General features: G+C 35.7%; 1 protein-coding gene across 1 annotated transcript in view; it reads left to right on the top strand.

Moving 5' to 3' along the window:
* CLVS2 (clavesin 2) overlaps positions 1-25,138 on the top strand; it is an 80,852-nt gene that overhangs the window by 3,351 nt on the left and 52,363 nt on the right. The window contains exon 3 of the mRNA XM_012643810.1: positions 11,827-12,001. Within this exon, the coding sequence (XP_012499264.1) occupies positions 11,827-12,001 (175 nt within the window). The remainder of the gene's footprint in view (positions 1-11,826; positions 12,002-25,138) is intronic.

The raw sequence follows: 25,138 nt of genomic DNA, 5'->3' as shown, positions 1-25,138 counted from the left end.
TTAACTGTTTTCCCCCCTTTAATTGGTCACTTTTTCTCTATAATTCTAGGTTGAGAATCACTTGAATTTTTAAAGATAAATATAAAGACAAACTACTACCTGAAGAATCGTAAAGATAAGAGGCTCATAGAGTTAGCCATTGCAAGGGAATGGACTTTTGTTACTTACTTTGGTTAGTTATAGAGATCTTATTCCACTTTTTATCAGGTAGCTTAAAGCTTAAGGGACTATAAAATTCCATCCATTGACCACAATTTTTAAGAAGTGTTGTTTTAAATTAGAGAAGTATTAATATATTGTAGGATTGTGCAAGTCAATGACTGTGCATATCAAAACTGAAAAATTTTATTCAAGAAAGAAACTAACATTTTTTATGTCAGATTGGAACTTTGTTTATGGAGCTATATAGAAATGGGGTCGGTGGAAATTTTATATTTAAATATGGCTTGAAGTCTGTTAGAGATGTCATTATGGAGGCAGTTTGCATTCAGAGAGACATACATCTCTATTTTCAGATCTATTTTCATTTATTTCTGTAAGTGAACTAATATTCATACTGATTTATAAACCTAATTGGGATGAAAGTCATAGTTCTCATGTAAATGGGGAGGTGATTATTTTGGATTTACTAAAGAAACTGATTTTTAGTTGGCTGTCTCATGCTTTATATGAAAGTTAGGTTACTAAAATTTTGTCCATTAAAAGAAAATGAGAAGCTGTGTCCTATAGAATTACTCTGTCAGTACCTATAGCCTAATAATTGTGAATTCTATTTCTATGGTTGGATATGAACAGGTTTAATCTAGACGTTATAGTACATCAAGGTAAAATGGTACACAAGTGATTTAGAGCTCATCTAGTTGGGTTTCCTCTTCCTATATTTTTTTAATAAAAATCTTTCCCTTGTTCCCACTGGCTCCCCCACCACAAATCTACATATGTGAATGAAGGGACTAGTGGATAAACAGACCTGTCCTCTTGGCATCCTCTGTAAAACATTATCACTGGGATATGTGCTTAAGAACTGCCCCTGTCCAGAAACTGAAGAACAGCTGCCTTTCCGGCAGTGCCAGGGTGTTTCCCAACCCTTTTCAGCCTGAATCCCTTTCCTCTACCATGAAGCCTCAAGGTTTATCTGACTTGACTCCTGTAGGAGTCTCTACCACCTTCCCTACATGTTTACCTTATTGTTATTGCTGGTTAGGTGGAGATGCCACATGCCAGACTCGAGATGCCAGGTCGAGATTTGCTCCTCGACCCTCCTCTGTTCTGAGTCAGGTGTTCTCACCTCCCTTGCTCTGATCTTTCCAGTTTAAACCCCCTGGGTTTCTTGAGAAGATGACACATCTGAATGTAATTCTGACTACATTCCTTGAGTTGTTAAGTGGATCACGTGGCTTTCAACAACTTTTTGAAAAAGTAGCCTTGTTTTAAAGAAACAGTAGGTGGGAAGCGTAGATGATTACATAGGAGAATTCCAGAAATGAAGTACAGAAAATGCCTCCCTTTATTGGGAAACAGATAACTTTCCAAGGACAAAGGGAAAACCAGTATTTTAAGAATTTTTAAAAGTTTATAAAGACCCCTGAAAGAATTGATTTGTATAACAAAAAAGATTGTTATGTTTTTATATTTATAACAGCATCTGAACTAGAATAGATGCTCAATAAATATTTGAGTTTAATTGAGTTATGCATTTTAAAAAAACAATTCTGAATAGGATTTTATCTGATATATGCTTTCTCATATATCAAATTTGTAGGACAGTTTTCTGTGCTTCTCAGGACACTGAAGACAGTAAATGTTTGTGAGATAGTGACTATAAATAAAACAGTGTCTCTTTCTATTGCAATACAGTATAGGTTAGTTTCAGATGATTATAAAGCATTGGACTATTTCCCAAATAGGGAAGGCTAAGGTAAATTTATAATATTTACAAGATACTTACCTTCTAAAAAATCTAAAAAAATGAAATATTGAAATGTCAAAATAACTTTCAGTGTGGTCTCTGGTTCTTTTAGAAAACAATAGAACAGGCTCAGATGACTTGTTACACTGATTGGGCAGACCATGCCTTGGAAAAGATTTATATACCTTTATGTCCTTTCTTTCAGATTGTCTAACAAAATTTCCGAAAACAAAAGTAAACTGCACAAAATTAAAAACAATTTGATTGTTACACTGCATCATAAGGATGCAGTGATGCTCCTTGCATTACATACTGTATTTCCTTCCTAAATCATAGTGACCTGGTTAGGATTTAGAAGATACCTTCAAATTGTCCACATGATTTCATCAGCTGAGTGTGAGGATAATGTACCATGAAGCCAGAAGAGATAACACTACTTGAGAAAAGGAAGTTTGGAATGAAAATAGATGGCAGTCTAGGCCCTAGGGCTTACAAGCAGGTATCTGAGAAGTTGAAATCCACTGGGGCATAATTATTGGTAATATTCATGAGTGAAATTATATTACCCGAAACATCATGATGACATGAAGTGTGAGAGTTGGCCTGTAAGTTGTCAATTAGCCTGTAAGTCATATTTTACTTCTATAGACCACATTAGACTTATAAAGCAGTTTTCTATACTTTAGTTCAGCAAACAATTGTTTATCTGGAATCCAGTTAATAGCCATTAGAAAACAATTAAATACAAGTAGCATAAAAATGATTCTTAGTATAGTGGCAATTCAGAAAGCACTGACCATCTTGTATGGTCTCTGGCTTGTCTGAATGAGCATTGATTATCACTTACAGTAGTGAAGCTCTGGAAGGGGTTGAAAACTGGCTGATCAAACATTGCTATGATCCTCTAACTTATCCTGCAATTTGCCTAAAAAACTTACTGTCAGTTTTTTCCTATTGTGTGGCTTTTTCATGAAAAAGAAAATATTGTATAAATGGTCAATTATTTTCGACTTCAGTTTGAATTATGATCATACTCTCGTTTACTAAAATAATGTGGCCAGTCTTTCAAAATGAAAGGAGATTATGGTGATAACTTACAATTTATAAAATACCCATAGACTCATGCAGATGTACATTAATGCCAGCCATAAAGCTTTACTTGTCTCTGGAAGTGTATTAAAAAAATAAATAAAATAAAATAAAAATGATCAGGAATAGATTAAAATAGTCGAGGGCAGTTTACCAGATAATTTTGGAGAAACACTTGTACTCAGTCATTTTAATGACAAAAACCATTTTAAAAAAAAGAAGCTTAATTTTTTGACTTGATTTCTCAACAATTCTTGTCCCTAAATACTTCTCTACTTTTTGCTTTACAGTGTCATACCTAGTGGCATGGTCATGATTCCTTACCTTCAAAATCCTAGAGGCGTCGCTGTGCCGTGTTTTGGATGGATTTTGATTCAGGCAAAACTGTAAATGGCAGGGGTGGATTCCATGGGATCTCTGTCCCAACACAGCTTCCATTTGCTTCCTTACAGGGAGACTCTTTTAACAAATACTCCGGAGACTGCAACTTATTCCAAACTATACTCTTGGTACATACTATAGAAAATAGGGAGAAAAAAAGTTGCTCTGAGAAATGTTAGACAAATATTGTGAAGAACCTCTGAAAAAAATAGGACAGTCTCTAAAAACTGGGGCAATTATGCAGTAATTAGTAAAAGAATCCTGAAATAACAGCAAAAACCAGGAGTGCCAACCTTCAGTAGGACGTTGATTAGGTCTGGCCTGAGCCAAGCTATTTTCATGTTTCAAATGTGCAACTTTACACAAGGTTGAAAAGAAGCAAAGGATTTGCGGTTACTACAGTGTGCTGAAATAATGCCTGAAGAAAAGTGTTTAAAGATATTTTAAAACACGAGCCAATGGTTAGTACATTAACAAGTTATCCTTAGTAAATTAATGCATTTTCTCCATTTGGAGGGAAAGATTGAACTCTTACTTCACTGAAGGCATCTATTTCTTATAGTAAGCAGTGTTATTAACATGAAGGAAAGGATACTCCTGTTATGTTGGATCCTTATGACATCAAATAACAAATAGAGCAATTCATATCTCATTTAAATTAGTTAAATAAACACTCTTTGGTAGAGCATTTGCTATGCCAACAGAAATGTAGTAGGTACTGGGACAAATAAAGACACATGACACATACTTTGTACCTCTAAGGACATACAACTTCTGTGGGAAGAAAACATGAAAAGCTGAATAATTAATTACCAAAGAGGTCTTATGTGATTAATGAGTTACTGTTTATCAGTGCTGCAAGTTCAGGATGGAGGGGCAGCTGTGGGCTACTCGGTGTTGTGTAAAGAGAACATTGCCTCCTTGGTTAATTGAATTCAATCTTGCATTGTTCCATTTGCATTCATTCATTCGCTCATTCATTCATTTAAAAACAATTCTATCGTGTGTGTTACAGCAGGTAAGTGCTTTGCTCACGATCACACAACTAATAAGTGAATTAGTAGTCACTTTTTTGTGTCCATAGACAGTTATCAATCTAAATCTAGGGAAAGACAAGTAAATATATCAAAGAAATTAAGCTTTGTTAATTAAAAATAATTCTATCTATGGTTTAGAAAATCTTGATTAAATATCAGAATACAGATAAGTAGGAACAGAAAGTTAAGGTGAAAGAATAAATTTTCTGAAGGCAAAGATGTTACTAACTGGATATTTGCTTGGAGTGTTTGGCCCTGAAAGAAGAGTTGCCTCTCTGATATGTTTGTATTTTTCCAGGAAAATTCTGTTTTATTTAATTTCTTTTAGTGGCAAAAGGTACACATTTGTAATTTTTACATTTTTTTTCAAAGAAAGACATTTACCTGTAGATGTTTCATTTCCTGTAACTGTCTTGTTCTCACTCACCTACATTCCCACAGCAGTAAAATTAAAGCAAGGCTCAGACAGCTAATCTTCTGTGCTCATTGATACAAGCCAGACAGATGAAAATTTCAGAGTTAATATTTCTTCCAGGGATTGTAGACTTTGCAGCTTCTCATCCTGACTCCTATGGATGCCTTAATGTTTTTTTTCCACTAAAGCCCCCTACTGTGGCCAGGCTGGGGAATGCCTGGCATGCTGCCACGTTGGTATTGACTTCCTCCTGTCTTCTGACACACATATTATGCTACCATTAAAAAGCAGACAGCTATTCATCAAACTCTGTTGTAGGTATGAAGCACTGCAGGGAGTAGAAAGAACACTGATCTATGTCATGTCTAATCCAGGCTCTTCTCTTCCTTCCAATGGTGATTTTGGGAAAACTGTTTAATTTCTCTGAGACCCTGTGTCCTCATCTGTAAAATATTAGGAACAAAGGCAGCTCAGAGACGTTGCAGTTGTTTTGAGATTAAGATATTGCATTTGAAATTGCTTCAGAAATCTTAAAACTATTACCCAGATAGAAGTATTATTATGATTACCACTCAGTAATATAAAACACCTACAACGGGTTCATCAGCTTTAGTACTAATGATATCTTGAGGCATTAATAAAAGTAATTCTTCTCCTTTGTCTCTCCCCCAAGCACCTTTCTAACATGAAGTGCTTCAGACATTAGAAAATGTGGCTTAATGAAAACTGAGGGGCGGGGGCAGCCTTAATGAAGAATTTAATAATGGCTGATTGATTTAGTGACAAAGGGAAATTACTGGCTGTTGTGCTGCTCGATGTGATGCCAAGATGCCAGTTTTTCCCTGTCACGCTGGAAAGGTTGGAAAGTAGAAGGATCTGACCTGTTTGTGATTGAAGTTGATCTTTACACTTATTGTAAGCTGTGATAGAGGAGGAGTTGCTGTGAACCCCAGGGAAGAAGCCTAGGCCACGTAGTCACCAAAACACTGCATGGCCAGAGGCAAGAGAAAAAGCTTCTCTGATTTTGTTCAATATGTTTTGAAAGTACTTGCAGAATTCATTTTCCACCATTAACTTTTCTTGTAAAACAAGTCATGGGGCTCCTGGCTGCAGGCAGGGTGCTGCCCCTCTGCAATGCTGCATGACAAGGCTCTTGTCCTCTCTCTGGCCTAGGAAGGTGTTTTGTGTTGCCGTTTGGGCTGAGAGGGAAGCCTTAAGTGAATGGTATAATTAAAAAATGATGCCATTATGGCAATTAAATGACCTTTGTGAGTAAAGTAGTGTGATCTGTGCCCTTGGGAAATAATTTGATTTTAACATATATTATTGTGCATGTACAATGTGCAGGGCCCATTTGTTGGGTGCCAAAAATGGAAAATGGTATCAAACTGTGAAACACAGCTATTAAGTTAAACGTATATGTCTGGACCACAGGACAAACAGTGATGGTTACGTGCACTAGAGTTTTAGAGTAGAAGGGTATACTGGGGTCTCTAGCAGACAGAGACAATCTCACAGAGCAGGGCAAGCTGGAGGTGGGCTCAGAGAAGGGTAGAACTCAGATAAAGTGAAAAGGAAGAGGAGTGTTCCCCATAGACTTAAGTGAGGGGAGAGCAGAGGAGTGTACTGGTTTGCTGGGGGATGGATTTGATAAGATGTTGATGGCTGGCGTGAGCCTGTGCATGGTATGCAAGGGAAGAAGTATGATTATTAAGGGAATTGTGGGATTCTGAAAGAGCCACGGGGTAGTAGTGTGATGTGCAGATTTTAGATGATTAGTCTCACAATAGGGGGTATGTAAGATTTCGGAAAGAGAAAGAGGGGAAGAGAAAGAAAAAGAAAGAGAAGTTCCATTACATTAAACAGTCAAGCTGGGAAAGAAGAGGTTAGGTGCCAAAGACATGTAAGTATAAAAAGGAAAAGAAAAAATTTGGGACTTGGTGAATAAACATAGAGAAGAAAAGGGAATATCTGAAAATGATTCTTCAATCATTGATTAATATAAGCAATCCCAGAGGGAAGGTGAATTTGCGAGGCACTGAGATGAGTTTCGTTAATGTGTAATACTTCAGGTAACAAGCAAGCAGTCAGTAAGGTGTTGATGTTCAGATGGCAACCGGAGAGATGAGGGTGTTACTCAAGAGTGACACTTGCTCTGAGGGTATAGATGGCACATTCACTGATGTTTTGGCCAGAGGGATGAGTGCATGACTCAGTAACTCTGTGAGATACTACATGAGGAGAGCAGGGAACCAAAGTCTATTTCTACATTTGGGTGTTTGGAGCAGGGAGTGGAACCAAAGGTGAAAGATATATAGTGACCAGAAAAGTGGGAAGAGAAAAGTTCAATGTAGCATCACAGAACCAAATAGAAGAAAGATTTTCAACAATGATTATAGAAAATATGTGTTGTTTCTATTATATGTCAAGTACTGATAAAAGCTTTACATGTTTTATTTCATTTTTATCTTCACAACAATTTTATCAAGTTAAGAATAAATGGTTGAAAAGTATAAAAAGCAAGTGTAGAATATGTGATTGTATAAAGAACAAAAGACAATGTAGCAATCTTAGAAGTTGACATTTATTGTTTGCTGGTGTGCTATGCACTGGACTAAGTATTTTTTGTTCTGTTCCATGAGGTAACTATTATTATCTCCATTTTTTTTTTTTTTTTTTTGAGACAGAGTCTCACTGTGTTGCCTGGGCTAGAGTGCCGTGGCGTCAGCCTAGCTCACAGCAACCTCAAACTCCTGGGCTCAAGCGATCCTCCTGCCTCAGTCTCCCGAGTAGCTGGGACTACAGGCATGCGCCACCATGCCCGGCTAGTTTTTTCTATATATTTTTAGTTGTCCAATTAATTTCTTTCTATTTTTAGTAGAGACGGGGTCTCTCTCTTGCTCAGGCTGGTCTCGAACTCCTGAGCTCAAACAATCCGCCCGCCTCGGCTTCCCAGAGAGCTAGGATTACAGGCGTGAGCCACCACGCCCGGCCTATTATCTCCATTTTTAAAAGAGTAAATGGAGGCTTAGGAAGGTTCAGTAACTTCTTCAAGGTGCAAGGGCAAGCTAAGATTAGAAAAATAATCAAGAGTCCTCATTTTTATTTTGTATTTGTTATAGCTGAAAGTTTTACATTAAAAAGGCTTTAAGTTAAATAATATGCCCCAAATTATTAAGTCATGAACATATATCCTACTCTGCAAAGCAGACTGATTTTATAACTGAAAAATTTCGAGAGAGCCGAAATGTTTTCCTTCTAATTGCACAGGCAGTAAATAGGAACTATGGATTTCAAAATCTTCTCCAAATATTGTCTACATGTTATAGCTGCTTTGACTCCTTTCAAAAGTAGTAGTCTACCTAGTCTGGCGTTAGTTGTAAAATTCCTTATTGGTGTCACAATTTCTTCTTACTACATGATATCATTTTTTCTGCAAATTTAGGTTTTACTTAACGCTATTTTGGGAAGACATTCAAGAGTCAAAAGCCGTAATTATGTGCTAGTTTGTTATTTATGGCTGTCTTCTAATATGCAAGGGAAGAATAGCAATGGTGAAACCCACACAATTTGGGTGTAAACTCCAAACATGAACATGTGGAATATTTCACTGTAGTGACCTCTACATTGTAGTGTAAATTGTAACAGTTGAGATAATTTTTAAAAGGAGAATAACGGTAGGAGTCCTGAAGAGATAAAATTTATAGATGATACATTTCTTTGAAAGATATTTTACAGACTCTGGCGAGATCCTGTGTAATAATGTTCTGCTTAGGAATAGCCTGCTGAGCTGCTAATGGTAATAATGTGACATGTTTGACGACAGAGGCCTGGAGTTAAGTTGAGAGCGGTTTTGACCTGCCCCTTGAATAAAATTAGCTGTGATCTTTTCATGTTTCTTTTGTTAAACTTGTAAATTATGATTTATATAAAGATCATTTAATTTTCTTCTTAGAGCAAGATATTAAATTCAAGAAAATTGGTTAGACTTACTCTTGAAAACTTTGCAAAACTGTTTTCCTCATTGCTGATTTTGAGATTTGCCTTATATTATTTGCTTCAGAATAATGATATGTATATAAATTTTTCTTTTGATTTTGACACAGTTTAGGAAAACCATACTTCAAGTGTGTTACTTAAAACAAATTGCCTCTTGTTTTCAGTTCCTACTGGTGCCATAATTTATTTTCACTACATACAAATGCATCATCTTTTCAAAGCTGATTTCAGATTTAAGTTTCATTTGATGGTATTTTGGTGTTCATACTACACGGTATTCTTATGGGTAATGTAAGAATGATTAACTTCATAATGAGGGGAACGTTCTAAATTGGAGTTTTCTAATTTATAATTTTCTTTACCATGATATTGTTATGAATTTTAGAAATTAAAATGATTTTTCTGGGGGGGAAGGGGTCTCAATTTTCAACAGAAATACAGCCTTCCTGTTCCAGCTTTCCAGTGTGTTTAGGTTTATAGGTTTCATTAAAACCTATTCATTAAAAAGGCTTTAAGTTAAATAATATGCCCCAAATTATTAAGTCATGAACATATATCCTACTCTGTAAGGCAGACTGATTTTATAACTGAAAAATTTCAAGAGAGCTGAAATGTTTTCCTTCTAATTGCACAGGCAGTAAATAGGAACTATGGATTTCAAAGTCTTCTTCAAATATCGTCTACATGTTATAGCTGCTATGACTCCTTTCAAAAGTAGTAGTCTACCTAGTCTGGCGTTCATTTCACAACAGTGTGTCAGGCCATTATGTTAAAAATGATGGTAGGCCAGCCATAAAGTGACAGATAAAGGTATTCAACCATACATATTTGACAGATTTAATAACAAATACGTAACAGAGCTCTGCGAAAAGTTTTATTATCTTATATATTCAGGAAGTATTTTTGGATGGCCTATCCCTAGACCTTTTGATCCTTGCTTTTTATAATAGTGATAGGCTATCCTGAAGATTATTATATAACTTTTGAAATAAAACATTCTTCAGTTGTGATTATACTCTGCCTAGTACACTATGTCTATGGCTACCATTACAACAAAAATTATACTATGTATGTATTTCAACCAGCATTTACTGAACACTTGCTGTATACCTAGAATTGTGCAAATGCTTTCACCTGAACCATCTCTTTGACTCTCTGCCACCTCCACTTCCACTCCCCCCCCACTAGTGAGATACAGTGAGATATAGGTATAATTACTTCCTTTTTATTAGATAAGGGAACTGATCCTCAGAACTGTAAATCACTGACACATCCAGGACCACACAGCTAATGAGGGGCAGGGCAGAGATTCCATCTTGAAGTCTTCTGACACCATACTCTATGCTTGGTTAATGCTACGATTCTAAAAATGATTCTGTTCCAAACTACTGCTTTTACAGATGGGAAATGAGACCCTGAGAGGGTGAGAAATTGCTCGAAGTTCTAACGATAAGTATTCTTCCCTTTCTGAGCTACTGTGCTTTCTTCATTCACCTCCAAATGTTTTTAGAAGCAAAATGGAACTACTCCATCATACACACTCGCTGTCTTATACTGCCTCCCAGATGAGCCCATCACTACCAATAAATGGGGATGATTTCTACTTCCCTCCCCAACCCACGTCTTTTCTGAGCTCTTTCTCTAGCTTTTCCCTAACGTCTAACCCTGGATGTCTCAGGAGAAAAAAACCTTAAAAATGTGGCTGTACAAAAATTGAAATTAACATCTTCCAGAAATTTGCTGACTCCTCTTAAAATGCTAGGATTTCTAAGGATTCCCTTTTTAGAATAATTATCTCATATTTCTCTCAGCTCTGATTGCATTATTTCCTTCACTTCCTTGAACTTAAGGTCTGTATGCTTTTGATTTCAGAATTTTCAGCTTTGAGTTCTCTCCTGAGTTTAGAATCTGTTTGTTCAGATGTTTCCTTGATATATCTTTCTGGGTATACTATATGTTTCTCAAATAAGTAGGTTCTATTCAAAGCTCTGTATTTCTAGCCATCTCCAAAAGTGTCTTATATTTGCATTATTGCTGTTGATTCAAGGTTTTACCATTTATTTAGGCTCTGAAGCTAGAATCTGTATGTCATCCTTTATACTTCCCTAATTTTAGTCCCTACGTTGTCAAATTTTAACAAGTTTACCTCTAAAATGCCTCTCAGATTTGGCTTCTTATTTTTGTTCTTACTTCCATTGCCTTCATCGAGGAAGGGGTTTAATCTAATACAACCAGTGTCTTTGCACTCTAGTCGAGTCCTGAGTCCCCTTTTACAGGAACGTAAAGAGCATTTATTAGGTTTCTGGAATGTGCCAGGTACTGCTAAGGTGCAAGGCAGGAAAAAAAAAAGACCCAATTCCTAAATATGGATGAGGTGCATTATAATAGGAAAATTTCTATGACTTTTCCCCTCTTTGTTTATATTTCTCTCTCTTTTTCCATCTTTCCCACCTTTCCTCTTTATTTTAACACAAACTCAATACAAGTAATTTGTATTAACTTTTATCTATAGCTATCATGTACAGTGTTCTTGTTTATTGATGAGATTCCTTCAAATCTCATTGTAATTTTTTTCAAATTTGAAAATATGAAGTGTCAGTATTACAGAGGGCATTGTTGTGCTATTTAAAAGTATGATGCCAAAATAAAAAAATAAAAAAAATAAAAATATGATGTCTAGTTTTGGGATAGTTGAATGAAATTTTAGAAAGTCATAGGAAAGCTTGAAGGTAAATTAAATGACTATAAAATATGAAACAGACTGTAGTATTTTCAAAAGCATTGTTATGTATTTGAGTAGAATACATGTTAAATTCTATTATGTCCCCGGAGCTCATATAAAGTAAACCTCTTCTTAAAAGAAGGTTTTTGAACAAAATCATTTCCTTAAGATTCCTGAAGTATTTTAAAGGGAATTTTTAGTGTGCTAAAAACTTTCTATGATTTTTATAAAAGTGGTGGTCAGATTTAATTCAGTGCTTTCCTGTTGCTGATAGGTACACACTGGTGGATATTTTGCGTGCCATCTTGCTTTCCTTAGAAGCTATGATTGAAGATCCTGAGCTTCAAGTGAATGGGTTTGTTTTGATCATAGACTGGAGTAACTTCACCTTCAAGCAAGCCTCTAAACTTACACCAAGCATGCTGCGATTAGCTATTGAAGGCCTGCAGGTAAGGATATACAAATTACCCAGTTTCTTAGTCTCCCATGCTTGACTTTTCTCGTCTAATGTGTTAGAATAACAAAATGTCTTACGTACAGAATAACAACAAAAATTTTTTATAGTTTTTGAACACAAACATTAACATACTAACTGAACAAAGGATTACAGAAGAAAAGCTGAAGGCAAAAAGCCTTTTAATAGTTAGATGAGAGTTTGTGATACTTGGCACAGTACATATGATGTCTAAATATAAATATAGGTAAGGAAGGAACTGAGATTTTTAATCTTGAAAATCAGAACAAGCAACATTTTTTGGATTTTAATGATTAGCTCTTTAGGCTTATTTTTTGTTTCTCTTTTCTTTTCTGTATATATTAATTAATTAGTTAAATATCACCTTCAATATTCCATTTAACCTGGTGAATTTGGGATATGATCAGGAATATCTTCATGTTACTGTTGGAAAGTCAGTCAATATGTTATTTGGTCTTGAAGATACAAAGTCACTGTTTCGAATTACTTTTGACCTTTAGAGTTAATTGATTTTTTGTTTTGTTTTGTTTTCTGGTCGGAAGGGTTGTCATATATAATTTATACAGGAATATCTTCTAGGGAATGATATTTAGCTGGTTGGGAATTATAATATGAAAAATGAATTATTATTTAGTGGCATGTCATAAACCTGCTGTTGTCAATTTCTTTTTTACTTCTAAGATGTCCTTCTGCTCTTTCTCTGTACCTTGCTGTATGCTACTTTGTGTATAATATTTATGGAATTGATTTTAAGCTTTTAAAAAGATTTGCAAGTTAACTCTTGAGTGATGTTATTCAGTATTTATTCTTTGTTTTTCTTTGTGTTTTAGATGCAAGTTAACAGTTAACATTTCTAATTTTTGCCACTAAAAATATCACTTGTTTTAAAATAATGAATTGTATTTTTGTCATTCATTAGGTCAGGTTGTTAGATTTTTTTATGTTGAATAAGCCAAAATTATCCAAATCTCTACTCCATAGTAATTTATGACTGCATCTATATGCACCTAAATTGATGACTGCTGACTCCGTAAAAATGGGCTACTTCTCAAGGTGGCAGGATATCTCATACAAATTGAATTCATGGTTTGTTGTCTGCTTCTGGACTGAATGAGATACACTGATCTTTCTTCTCCACGCAGGGTTTCCTGACTTGCTCTTGGTGAGTCAGTCTTGCTCCTATGTTCTCTTAAACAACACTGTTTTTTAACTCCACAGAGACAGTTAATAAAGGTTGGGGGAGGACACAGGATAATACATGTTTGGAAATGTGTGTATCAGGCAGAATCAGTACTAATTCTACCCTATTGCCAGCAATATAAAGTGTTCTTCAGTTTGTGAAGAAAATTGGCTTCCAACAATTATGTTACTTAACACAGAATGGCAAGCTAGTCTTTTATAATTGTTATCCCTGTTTAACCTGTGTCTTCTCTTTGCTCTTGGGTATGCTAGGCCTTCAGCTGCATGAAGGACTAGAGAATTCCTGTTAGTCCAGAGAAATTAAAAACAAACAAACAAACAAAAAAAGACATGTCTCAAGGATAGATTGAGTACCTTGCTATTTTCTAACTGACATACTTTATGGAGTCATTTAATAATAATGTGACAAGTCATTGCAGGAGAACAAACTGACAACTCAGCAATGTTTGGGAGCTTAGTCATTAACCCTGTCACTGTAAGAACTTCTTTAAGTGCAAAATGTGAGCATGGCAGGAGCTAAAGTCAGGTTAAACCTCCATATTTGTGTCTAGACATGGAAATGATGCTCCCTCACTGCAGGGACCTGTGCTGGCTGCACATAGAAAGCTGTCCTCTCTCTATTCCCCATAAATGCCTCAGTTCTTTTTTCCTTTTTCCCAGAACACAGACTGAGTAGATAGGGTTCATTCCTCCTGATTCCTAGTTAGGAAGTCATTTAAAATAAGAGACCTCTTCCTGGAAATAAATTTGACATGTTACTAACCTTTAAACTCAATTTTTCTCCAGTTCAAATAGATGTTTTAATGCTGTATAAGCTATATCTGTATCTGTGTCTATGTCTGTGTCTATATATATATCTAAAAGCAATAGTAATTCTACACTTGATCTTAGCCAAAAGGCCGTGAAGCAATAAAAAAAGCAATAGTAATTCTAAATAAAAATATAGGATTGCTAAAAAATGTTCCATTGTGACAAGCATGATCTCATATTTAGCCTCATATAGAAGTACCATTTTCTGACTTTAAATCAAATCTCTGTTTTACTTTGCATTTACTATGTGAGAAACATCACATTGTGCATTGCTATATGTTTCATCCAGAATATGAATAAACATCTTTTTTCAAGATTTACATAAGACTGCAAATATTTGAAGTAAAGATGCTTACACAATTTTAGGTTGCTAAACACAACCACCACCATCACCAAGAGACTACCACCACCACAACAATAATAAATCCCTTCCAGTCAATCCAGTTAGGGAAATGAAGAGATGAGAATATTTTAAATAACTCAGTGATAACTTATGCCATACTTCTTCTATAATGTTAATTTTATTTAGGCAAACGTAAAAATTTTCTAGGGATTTGGACCAAAAATAAGAAAAGCTCTCGGTAGGTCTAGTGCCAGAGAGGAAATTTACTTTTATGATGTGCATTATAAATGGAATGTAACTGTGATTTGAAGAGGGCCTGTCTCTCTTTCTCTTGAGCTGGCTGTGTAAACTGTCTGTTCATATCACCAACCTCCCTTTTCCTTAAGCAAAAGAGTATTTTGAGTGACCTGACTAGAGATAGCACATGATACATTGTATAAAGACACATGGACCATTACTCTAGGTCCATATGTAATCACACTATAAGGCCAATTGGAAAAGGATGTGGAAGAGGGGAAATAGAATGGGTGATAGAGGCACACAGACCTGGATTTGAATGGCAAGCCTGCCACATATGAAATACTTGAGCAGATTACTAAACTTGTTTGAATCACAGTCTACTCATTTGTACCAATTTTAAACTGTAATTATATTAGAAATGATACATCTTGCACCTAGCAGGTGATATCAATGATTAAAGTAATTGATGTGGATCAGCTCATTTTTCAGGCGGCATATTCTTTTGGATGTGTGCTGCTTCTCTCACAACTCAGTGACTATATACACTGTGATAAATTAAAGTTGATTGACTTTGGGAATCTGAATAATACCATATTTTTCTTTTGTTGCTCAGGTTGTAGATACACAGACTGCATTTTTTTCCTGTCACTTCTTTGTAGTTAAATAGCATCTAACTATTTTCATGTTGGATGCCAAATAAAATGTGTTTTCATGTTGGAAGCCAAAGAACAAATGAGATTGTTTCGCCTGATGAAATTTAATCTTTGTTTCTTTTGGGATAAGCTCCAGGCACAGCTAGAAAGGTGGTATTTTTGGAGATATCCTTGGCTTTGAGGGTTGAGCAAGAATTTGCTAAGTGGACAAGAACAGGAAGGGTGTATTGGTCAGGGGAACATTGGGAAAGTACTTAGAACAAAAACATAGCTATAGGGGGTTAAAGTACATGATGCATCTGTTTTGAAATGGCTAGAATGAGAAATGCATTGAGGAGAATAACCAGAAATAAGCCTGGAAAGGCAGGCTGAAACCTGGCTCTATGGGACAAATGACTGTATATTATGGGGTTTGTCCTATACTCTCCAGATATAGGGAGGTTTGGGAAAGGAAAGTACCCTAATCACTTTTCTGTTCTGGAAAGATCTTTTGGGTAGAAGAATGGACTTGAATTAAAGGAAGTTATATCTAGAGAACCCAAAAACCACCCTTGGGGTAATTATAATATTTTCATTTTATAGAACAGGAAATGAAACTTCAGGGATTTTAAAAGATGCTTAACAAAGCATCTTAAATTTCCTAAGCTGATTGACTCAACACTTGAGTCCAGGATGTCTGACTCCAAAGACCAAGGCCTTTCCTGAATATTGTTGTTTCTATTATTTCCGGGCCTGTCCTTAAGAAAAAGTCACTAGACTCAGGTTAAAATTACTGTCTCCCCATCTCCAAATCTTGACATTTTAATATAGGTGACATTTGTTTATTAGGATAGACAGTGTTATTCTAACTACAGAAGTCACAAATGGTTGGCTTATGGCTTTGTACTTTTTTGACACCAAGTAGCAGACTATTTTCTTTTTCTCAGTGAGCTGCATTTTTAAGTGACCACCAGCCTCCCAGTCCTCTGTGATAGATCATGCAGGCCAAGGGGAAGCATCTTTGCTGATAGGCAAAGAGGACTTTTATCACCTCAACCACAAATTGATAATTCATTTATAATATTGTTCCAAGGCAAGTCTATATGCTTTCTCTGTGTAGAATCTTCAAATGTTCTCAAATATGAAAGATATCAACCATTTTTACCAACATAACGTAGTTCCGTGATGAGTAAAAGGCAACATTAGATATTTTTGTGGAAAGAAACTATGCAGGCTTCATTTGGTAAAAAAATAAAAGAGCAAGAGAACATTGTCTTGCTACTCACAAGAAGTTAATTGATTAGGGTAGTCATAGAAACAGGAAGTTTCTTAGAAAATCAATGCAAGATTAAGTGAATGTGACTGGTAGACTAAGATATCTGCCTGGGAAGCCAATTAAAACATGAAATGTTTGGAAATACCTGGGACAGCTTAGATTCTGAATTACGGGGAAATGATGTTATTATGTGCTTTTAATATTTTTTATTGCTGTTGCTCTATTTTGTCTCGTAAAATGTCCCTAAAACTCTTTATTAATGAAAAACTCAAACTTTTTAATGAATCCAGAATCTCCCAATTTGTAAATTTTTTAACTTATCCTAACCTACCTGTGTTTTTGTTGCCCTTTGGAGATATTTATTTGTCATCCCTCTTTAGCGCTGTCCTGCTGTGTCTCTGTGCTTTTGCTTTCACAATTTCACAGGAATCCCCAAACTCCATCTGCCAAAAAAGTTCATAATGCAGTCAAGGCATGGCTTTCTGGCAAGGGGTTTGGCTATAACAAGGGGTTGAATAGCTCTTTGAATTGCTACATAAGACTCAGATGTAGGGCCGTTGCAAAATGCCTAAAATAGTGCCAGATATTGTAAGAGCCCTTAATAAGTAGGACTTGTGACAGAAGAAAGAATATGTAATCAATTCGCTGGCCCTTTCATTTGACTAAAGGGCCCAGCGTTACCAGCAGCTACCAATCTGCTAGCCCTGAGAGCTCTGATTATTCATGTGGAAGGCAAAAAGTGCAGCTTCTACAAATTCTGGCTCTGATTGTTTGGAAGCCAGGTCCTACCTAGGGAATCTTGCCAAAAACAGAGGGCATGCTAATGACTTGGAACATCACTGTCCAAGGCTGGCTCCATTAACTTCAGTCTAGCATTAGCTTGATCAGTCCTCCAAATCCTACCTGTAATTTCTGACAGCTTTGAAATTGCGCGTGCGTGAGTGTGTGTATGCATGCATGGGTGTGTGTGGGGTGTATGTGTGTGTGCGTGTGTGTGTGTGTTAAGGAAGGTTAAGGTGGTTAAGAGAGAGTATAGAAAAGAACTAAGTGAGATACTGACTGAATTAGGAATTTATAATAAAACAAAAGGAATCTGTGCTTTACAACAGTGTTCTTCGTAATGGTTGTTAGGCTGCTATCAGTTTTCAGGTTTAGGATGCTGTGGACAACACCAGAAACCTCTTGCTTATAAGCTACCTTTTAAACTTAAAGCAGCATTAGGGTACATTGATGGGAGGGAGTAGAAACAATGTCTATCTTTTTGAAAATGAACACAACAACTCATGAACTGTATTCATTCAGACAGCCTGGAGGTAGGAGCATTTATTGCCACATTTTGTATGCACAGGCAGAATCATATTGAGAAACAGTGACAAGGGCAGTGTGTAAAAAAAGTGCCATTTTTTTTCTGTCACATGCATAACTGTTTGGGCTAAGTGTGCTTCCCTTCAGTTATTATTTAACCTAAAAGAAAATTAGTGAAAACCCTAAAGTTACTTCATTTCATGGTGTGAGAATGTGGTCTGGCTGAGAGGTTTAGTTCCCAAAAGTAGGGTGTTGTGAGTCTTTCTCAAAAGTGGACAATAGGCACGTAAAAGCTATACATGATGTTCAGTTGAGCAAGCAGGTTAGGGATTATATACCCCTTGATAATGGTTTAGATTAATCCTGTGCATATACACATGTATATTTATGTATATATAATCACTATGTATTTTTCTTGTGTTAAAATTGCTGTTCATTTCCTTTGATAAGCAGCTAAATCTGTTAAAAGTGTCTAGTTGTCGGAGGTAGGTATCCACCTTAATGAAATGTAAAATAAAGAAAGAGTGCTCTGGAGTTATTTAACATGTATTTACTGAATTAACTAAAGTAAATAGTAATTATCAATAAAATTTAATACTTTTGCATTCAACCACTGACAAAGTGGTTGTTATTTTGCCTCAAATAGCCAAATAATTGAAGTAACACAAGGGAAAGAAGCAAATCACACTTTTTTGGGGGAGGCTGAATCATTGAGATACTGATGAATGGACAAAAAGTAATTATCTATTAAAAAAAAGGAACAAAGCATATGAGCTATTCTGCATTTCATTTTATTGGCTATGTTTAGACATGTCCTGAACTAGAGAACAAAAAAGATAAGTAGATCAGGTTGTTTCTTATTCTTTTCAGCAACAATGTAAATGCGTCTTGTTGTACCCTTTCCCAGGAGAACCTCATTTTTTCACTGTTTTCAAATCAAAGCTGAAAAATGTGAACATCCATTTATCCTTTTTAAAAACTAGTTTAGTATCCAAGTGGCATTAGGCTTTCCTATAGATACTGATACAATCGACATGGTTATCTTTCAAATGTCTAGCCATTTCACTATCATAAATGTTATCTCATGGGCACTTAATTAAAATCTTTTGAAATATCAGTTTAAGGTGTTATTTTCCTTTTCTTATATTTTAAAATTCTGGTGCCACGTTGCTAGAATCTTGTAGGTGAGTGATTCTTCTATCTCATCTACCGATAATATTCTTGTTCTATTCTTTAAAATTGTTCTGGAAATTAAAGTATTATTTATCCTTTATTCTGAGGAGCTTTTTTAAATGGGCTTCGTTTTCTTCTCATCTGCAATCAGAGAAGCCACAATAAAGTCACAAGAGGAATGCTTCCTTGGATTTATCCTGGGATGCCATTTGATGCACAGTTAATAATAGTGTATTTGTATGGCCAAATGTTAACTGCATTTTGAAGGCTTTTCATCAACTGGAATTTTAAAATGTGGGTGAAAGTAAGACAGTTACTTAATTTAATTATAGCTTCTGTAAAAAACAAACCAAAATGTGTACGTTGGCTCATCCATCTCTCACATGAAATCCAGTGAGGTTTTTGATCTCTGAGGATGGTACTGGTCCTTCTGATTCAGTGGCGCTCATATTCCTTCTTCCTTGTTACCCTGCCATCTTCTCCACGTGGCTTCCAAGGTCGCTTTTCTCAATTCTATTCTTTTTCCCTGTAAGGTGAAAAACAGAGAGGATTACATGTGATGGATTTCTATGGGCCAGACCTGGAAGTAGTACATATTGTTCCCTTTTGAATGCCACTGGTTAGAACTGGATACTCATTATGATAAGGGAGGTTTGAGAAATGGAATCTAACTGTGATCTTAGGAAGAAGAGGAATAGGTGCACACCTTGTACTCTCCTTTGCAATGCTGATTACCTAAAAATGACTTTGATGACTCTTCAGTCAGCTCTTTAAGGGGTGTTTTGCTTATGTTCTGTGAAAGAAAGAGTTGATAGTTAGAAAGTGTTTGAAGGGGCTTTAATTCCTATATTGAAGTATAAAGGAATAAATACATTATTCCCACAATTCATTCTATGTACTGACTGCTATCTCTGTACCTGACTAGTTTTGCAAAGGCAAAGGGGAAGGCAATTTCTATGTATTAATACCTGCATCAGTGTAGCTATGTCTCTATAACAAATATAACACAGTTATGATGCAATCAATTCAACTCTCCACAAATTACTCTGACTCTCTTATGATAAGTATTTCCAAACATCCTGAACTTAAAAGGAGAAACAGGTAAATAATTCCTCTAAATTCTTAAGACTGTGTCCAGGAAAGTTGTATTAGTCTAGGTTCTGCAGAAACAGAGCCAGTAGGATGGTTATATATATATACGTATATACCTAAAAAGCAATTTATTAAAAGAAATTAGTTTATGCAGTTATCAAGGCTGAGAAGTCCCGGGATCTACAGTGAGCAAGCTTGAGACACAAGAGAGCTGATAGCATAGGTCCGGTTCAAATCCAAAGTCCTGAGAACCAAAAGAGCCTATAAGGTAGTTATATCCAAGTCCAATTCAAAGGCAGGAGAAGACTAATGTCCCAGCTCAAAGACTGCCAGGCAAAGAAAGAAAATTATCTTTTACCCTGCATTTTGTTTTATTAAGGCTTTCAATGGATTAAGTGAGGTCCAGCCACATTGGGGAGGGAAATCTACTTTATACTTCGTCTACTGATTCAAATGTTACTCTTATCCAGAAGCACACTCACAGATGCCCAGAATAATGTTTAACCAAATATATGGGCACCCCATGGCCCATTCAAGTTGACACGTTAAATTGACTATCATAATAGCTATACAGGTTGAGCATCCCTTATCGAAAATGCTTAGGACCAGAAGTACTTCAGATTTTGGATTTTTCCGATTTTGAAATATTTGTATTATACTACTTACTGGTTGAGAATTCCAAATATGAAAATCCAAAATCTGAAATGTTCTAATGAGAATTTCCTATGAGTGCCATATCAGCTATCAAAAAGTTTTGGATTTTGGAGCATTTTGGATTTTGGATTTTGGGATTTGGTATGTTCACCATGTAGCGATATTGCTGTTGCTGTGCCCTGAAGTTAGGCATCTTCCAAATTTGGGATTTTATTTTCATAAAATGAGAATAAGACATGTTTAAAAAATGAGATGGCCTAACTTGAGAAACTTTCAGTAAAGAATATTAGCTGCTGAAATACTGAATTTCACCATAAAGTTTTGTTGCATAGATTTAGAGAATAGAATCACTGTCAAATTTCAGGATGTAGAATCCCTAGGATTCATCATATTATCAGTATTTATCAAGTACTTTAAAAAGCCAATTGGAGTTTTACTTCTTCTTTGGCCATATCATGAAAACATACAGAAGTCAATATAATTTTATAGTGTGGAAATGAATAAATAAAAGCAAAAGTTATATTATCATTACCTAGTTTTTCCATCATATATACTACAAGGAATGTACTTTCCTCCTGGAAGTGTTCTAGGTATTGTTTATGTTATGATATTTTTCTCTTTTTAGTAGACCTATATTAGAGCTATCATCTTAGACATTTTTAAAATTTCACTGCTGTGTTGTGTTAGCTGTTTCTTAGATTTCATTTCCTCACATCTTTGAATTCTTTTCTCTCTCTCTCTCTTTTTTTTCTTTGTTTTGATAGACTCAGTCTTAGGGGTGTTTTTTGTTATCGTTGTTTTTTAATCGAAAGAGTTCAAGGGAGGTAAAATTGCAGAATATTTGAATATTTGCATCCTATAAATTGTATTTATACTGTTTTTACATTTGATAGTTTTGCTAGATATAGAAATATGACTTCAAAATAACTTTTCTTTAGTACTTTGAAATCATTATTTCATAGTTATTAGGCATCCATGATTTCTGACAAGATTCTTGGTTTCAAGTTATTTTTACTTTATAGGTGGTTGTAATTTATCTGTAAAAGATTTTCAGATATTTCTTTATACTTGGCATTCAAACATGCATCTGGGAGTAGATCTTTTTATGTTTCCACTAGACACTTAATGAATTCTTCAGTTAGAAAAAGAAACATTATTATTATTATTATTCTTTCTTCTAGATTTTTCTCTTATTCCCTTTTTGGTTTTCTATAGCATGGATTTTGTATGTGTGTTCTTAATCCTCTGTGTATCATAATGCTTCTGTTTCATGATTACATATATTTGTATTAAACCTTTTATTTTTATTTTGAGATTATTGTAGATTCATGTGCATTTGGAAAAAATAATGCGGAGAGATTTCATATATGTCTCCCCCAATGGTAACATCTTCCAAAACAGTTATACAATATCACAACCAGGATATGAACGCTGATACAGCAGGATTGAGAGTCTTGGCTGCCTACTCAGCCTTCTCTGGCACCGCACTCACATGGGATGAAGAGGCTTATTACAGCCTGGTGAGGGTATAACTCTAGGTTCCCCTCTTGGCCTTTACTGGTTTGGGTGAGGACTTTTTTCCTGTGTTATTTAGCTAGAGTAGAGCAGTTATTGCCTAACTGTTTTGTATGTTGCCGGTATGTATCTTTTCTGGGCCTTTGGCTAGTGAGAGCGAGCTTTTGTTAGGGCTTTTCATCTGTGTGTGCCCCCTGGAGTTTCCAGTTGCCATTTTCTTTCATTTTAAATCTGGGATGTATGAGGCAAAATCAAACTCAGGGAACTTACTGTCATGTCATTTTTTGGGTACCAAGGTCCCTAGCTGATCTGCCTTCTTCTGTTCCCCTTTCAGAGTCTTCTTGTGTTTGTTTTAAATAGAATGTTCAGGTTTTTTAGTTATACTTAATGGGAAGGATGAGGAAAAGTATGACTATCCCATCTTCCTGGAAGCAGGAGTTAGAACCACGAGTATTTTTTTTATCTTCCAAAATTTCATGAAAATATCTGATTTGTTAATGATCCTCTGCCTTATTTGGTTTTCAGCAGTGTTGTAAATTTATTATCATTTGTACTCTTTGCTGTCATTTAAATTTGTGGGGAAAAGGAAGGAATTTTACTTATTCAGTCTGCCACATTGATTTAGAAGCTTCTTAATGCCTTAAAGATAGTTATTTTCTAGTTTATGATTACAAGGTGATAGAAATGAAGGTCAAGAGCCACCATTCTTACCTTAGCACAAGAATATAGGAGAGAAATTATTATTCTCTTATATGGCAATAATTGCGCTATGATCATGATGATGATGGTGATGATGGTAATGATGAAGATAATAATGTTCTTTGATCTGAATCCCCAGAGAGATATTTGGGATAAAATATGGAATAAATTTGTTTTCTAAAATTCCAAGGGCTGTACCCATAATTTCTGGAAAATCAGTATAGGAACACCTGATCTAAAACTTTAAAGCATAGAAAGCCACATTTACTTGCAACTGGGTACCAATTCAGGCAGATAGGCAACTTTATTACCTTGTTTTTTTTTTTTTTAGGACAGAGTCTCACTCTGCTGCCCTGGCTAGAGTGAGTGCCATGGCATTAGCCTAGCTCACAGCAACCTCAAACTCCTGGGCTCAAGCGATCCTCCTGCCTTAGCCTCCCGAGTAGCTGGGACTACAGGCATGTGCCACCATGCCCGGCTAATTTTTTCTATATATTTTTTAGTTATCCAGATAATTTCTTTCTATTTTTTTTAGTAGAGACAGGGTCTCGCTCTTGCTCAGGCTGGTCTTGAACTCCTGAGCTCAAACAATCCACCCTCCTTGGTCTCCCAAAGTGCTAGGATTACAGGCGTGAGCCACCGCGCCTGGCCTATTACCTTGTTTTTAAAGAAGACCTCAGAGAGTTGTCTCTGGTCAGCCCATTATCTCTCCTAAGATGGCCAAGGGAAGGTACATTCTGCTTTACAGAGGGCAATGAAGAGGTTCTACAGGACTGAAAATGAACTACATTTAGTGGTGACTGAGGCCTGGTGTCTCAACATGGGATAGATGATCAGCATCATAGTGTGTTCCTGCTATATACTAAACTTGGGGAGGTAATTTAGTGAAAATGGAGTGAATGCACTCTTCTATAAATAATGAGAAACTGTTTTCCAGTTTCATAAATATTTAGAACTGGGAAGATCCTTAACTCAAAGAAGAGTTAAAGTGACTTCAGTGCTGCCTAGAAACCATCAAAGGAGGCTTAGGGTGACTTGAGCAGCACCATGGAGAGCTCTCAGGAATTCAGTTCCTGTGGTTTGTCCTTTTCCACTTTGCGTTCTGGTTTTCTCTAGTCATAAAGGCCTTTAAATTAGGCCCCTGCAACTTATAATAGGTTGAGTCACTACAGAAGTGGGGTTTTTCTCCTTTTTCCCTGGGTCTCGCAATTTATGTTTGAGTAGCCAAGGTTCTCTCTACAAGACTCCTTTTCCTTCATTGTTTATAAATAGTTCTTTTTTTTTTTTTTTGAAGTTGGTGGAATTGTTTACTGGAAGCTCATATATTATCATTGAAAGCAGAATTATCCTCTCCCTTTCCTTTCCCCTTGGGGGCCTCTCATAATGTTATTCATAACCTAATTTACAAACACAAAACATTTTTAAGTTGTATAATATATAGGAAGAGAGTGATGTAGTATGATTTGTGTTTCATCATGAGGCCATGTAAGGAAGAAAGAAATTTTCTGCTTTCATCCAAGTAGACATCTGGGAAAATCATGTTTTATTTACTTGCTTTTTCCATACAGAGTTGTTTGGAGAACAATCATACAGGATATATAGTCAAGGCAAATTTTCCTATTTTTCTGACAACTGCTAGGATAGGTCAGACTTTAGATTCAAGCATTCCTGGGATTAAATCTTGCCTCTGCCATGTGCAGATTGCACTTGTGGATAGAATACTTAACTGATCTCAGTTTTGTTGTCATATCTAAAATTGGTGTTAATATCTTCCACCTGGTATTATTATGAGGATTGAACAAGATAACACCCATGAAAGAGATTGACATGATACCTAGTCAAAGTAGGTTAAAATCAGTCTTGCCCATACATTTATTCCTTGCCCTGTGCTACAGAAGAAAATGTAGGTAAACTTATGTAACAAGAAGATTAACCTTTTAGACTAAAATATGATTTTTATATAATATAATTAATCAGCAAAATTTGGCAGGTCATACAAAATTGAGCAACTGAATTTTGATGTAAAGAAAGTAGCCCCCCTACCCCCAATATTTTCTGAAATTAATGCACCCTCTAGAAAACCACAGGCAGTTTTTTCTTAAATGTTTATAGACCTTGTCTCTGGTCTTCCAGGTTGTAAGTTAATGGTTGAATCTGATTGTAACAGGTATT

This window comes from Propithecus coquereli, unplaced genomic scaffold, assembly GCF_000956105.1.
Source record: "Propithecus coquereli isolate 6110/MARCELLA unplaced genomic scaffold, Pcoq_1.0 Scaffold200, whole genome shotgun sequence".
Taxonomy (NCBI): Eukaryota; Metazoa; Chordata; class Mammalia; order Primates; family Indriidae; genus Propithecus; species Propithecus coquereli.
This window is presented reverse-complemented; position numbering and strand designations above follow the sequence as displayed.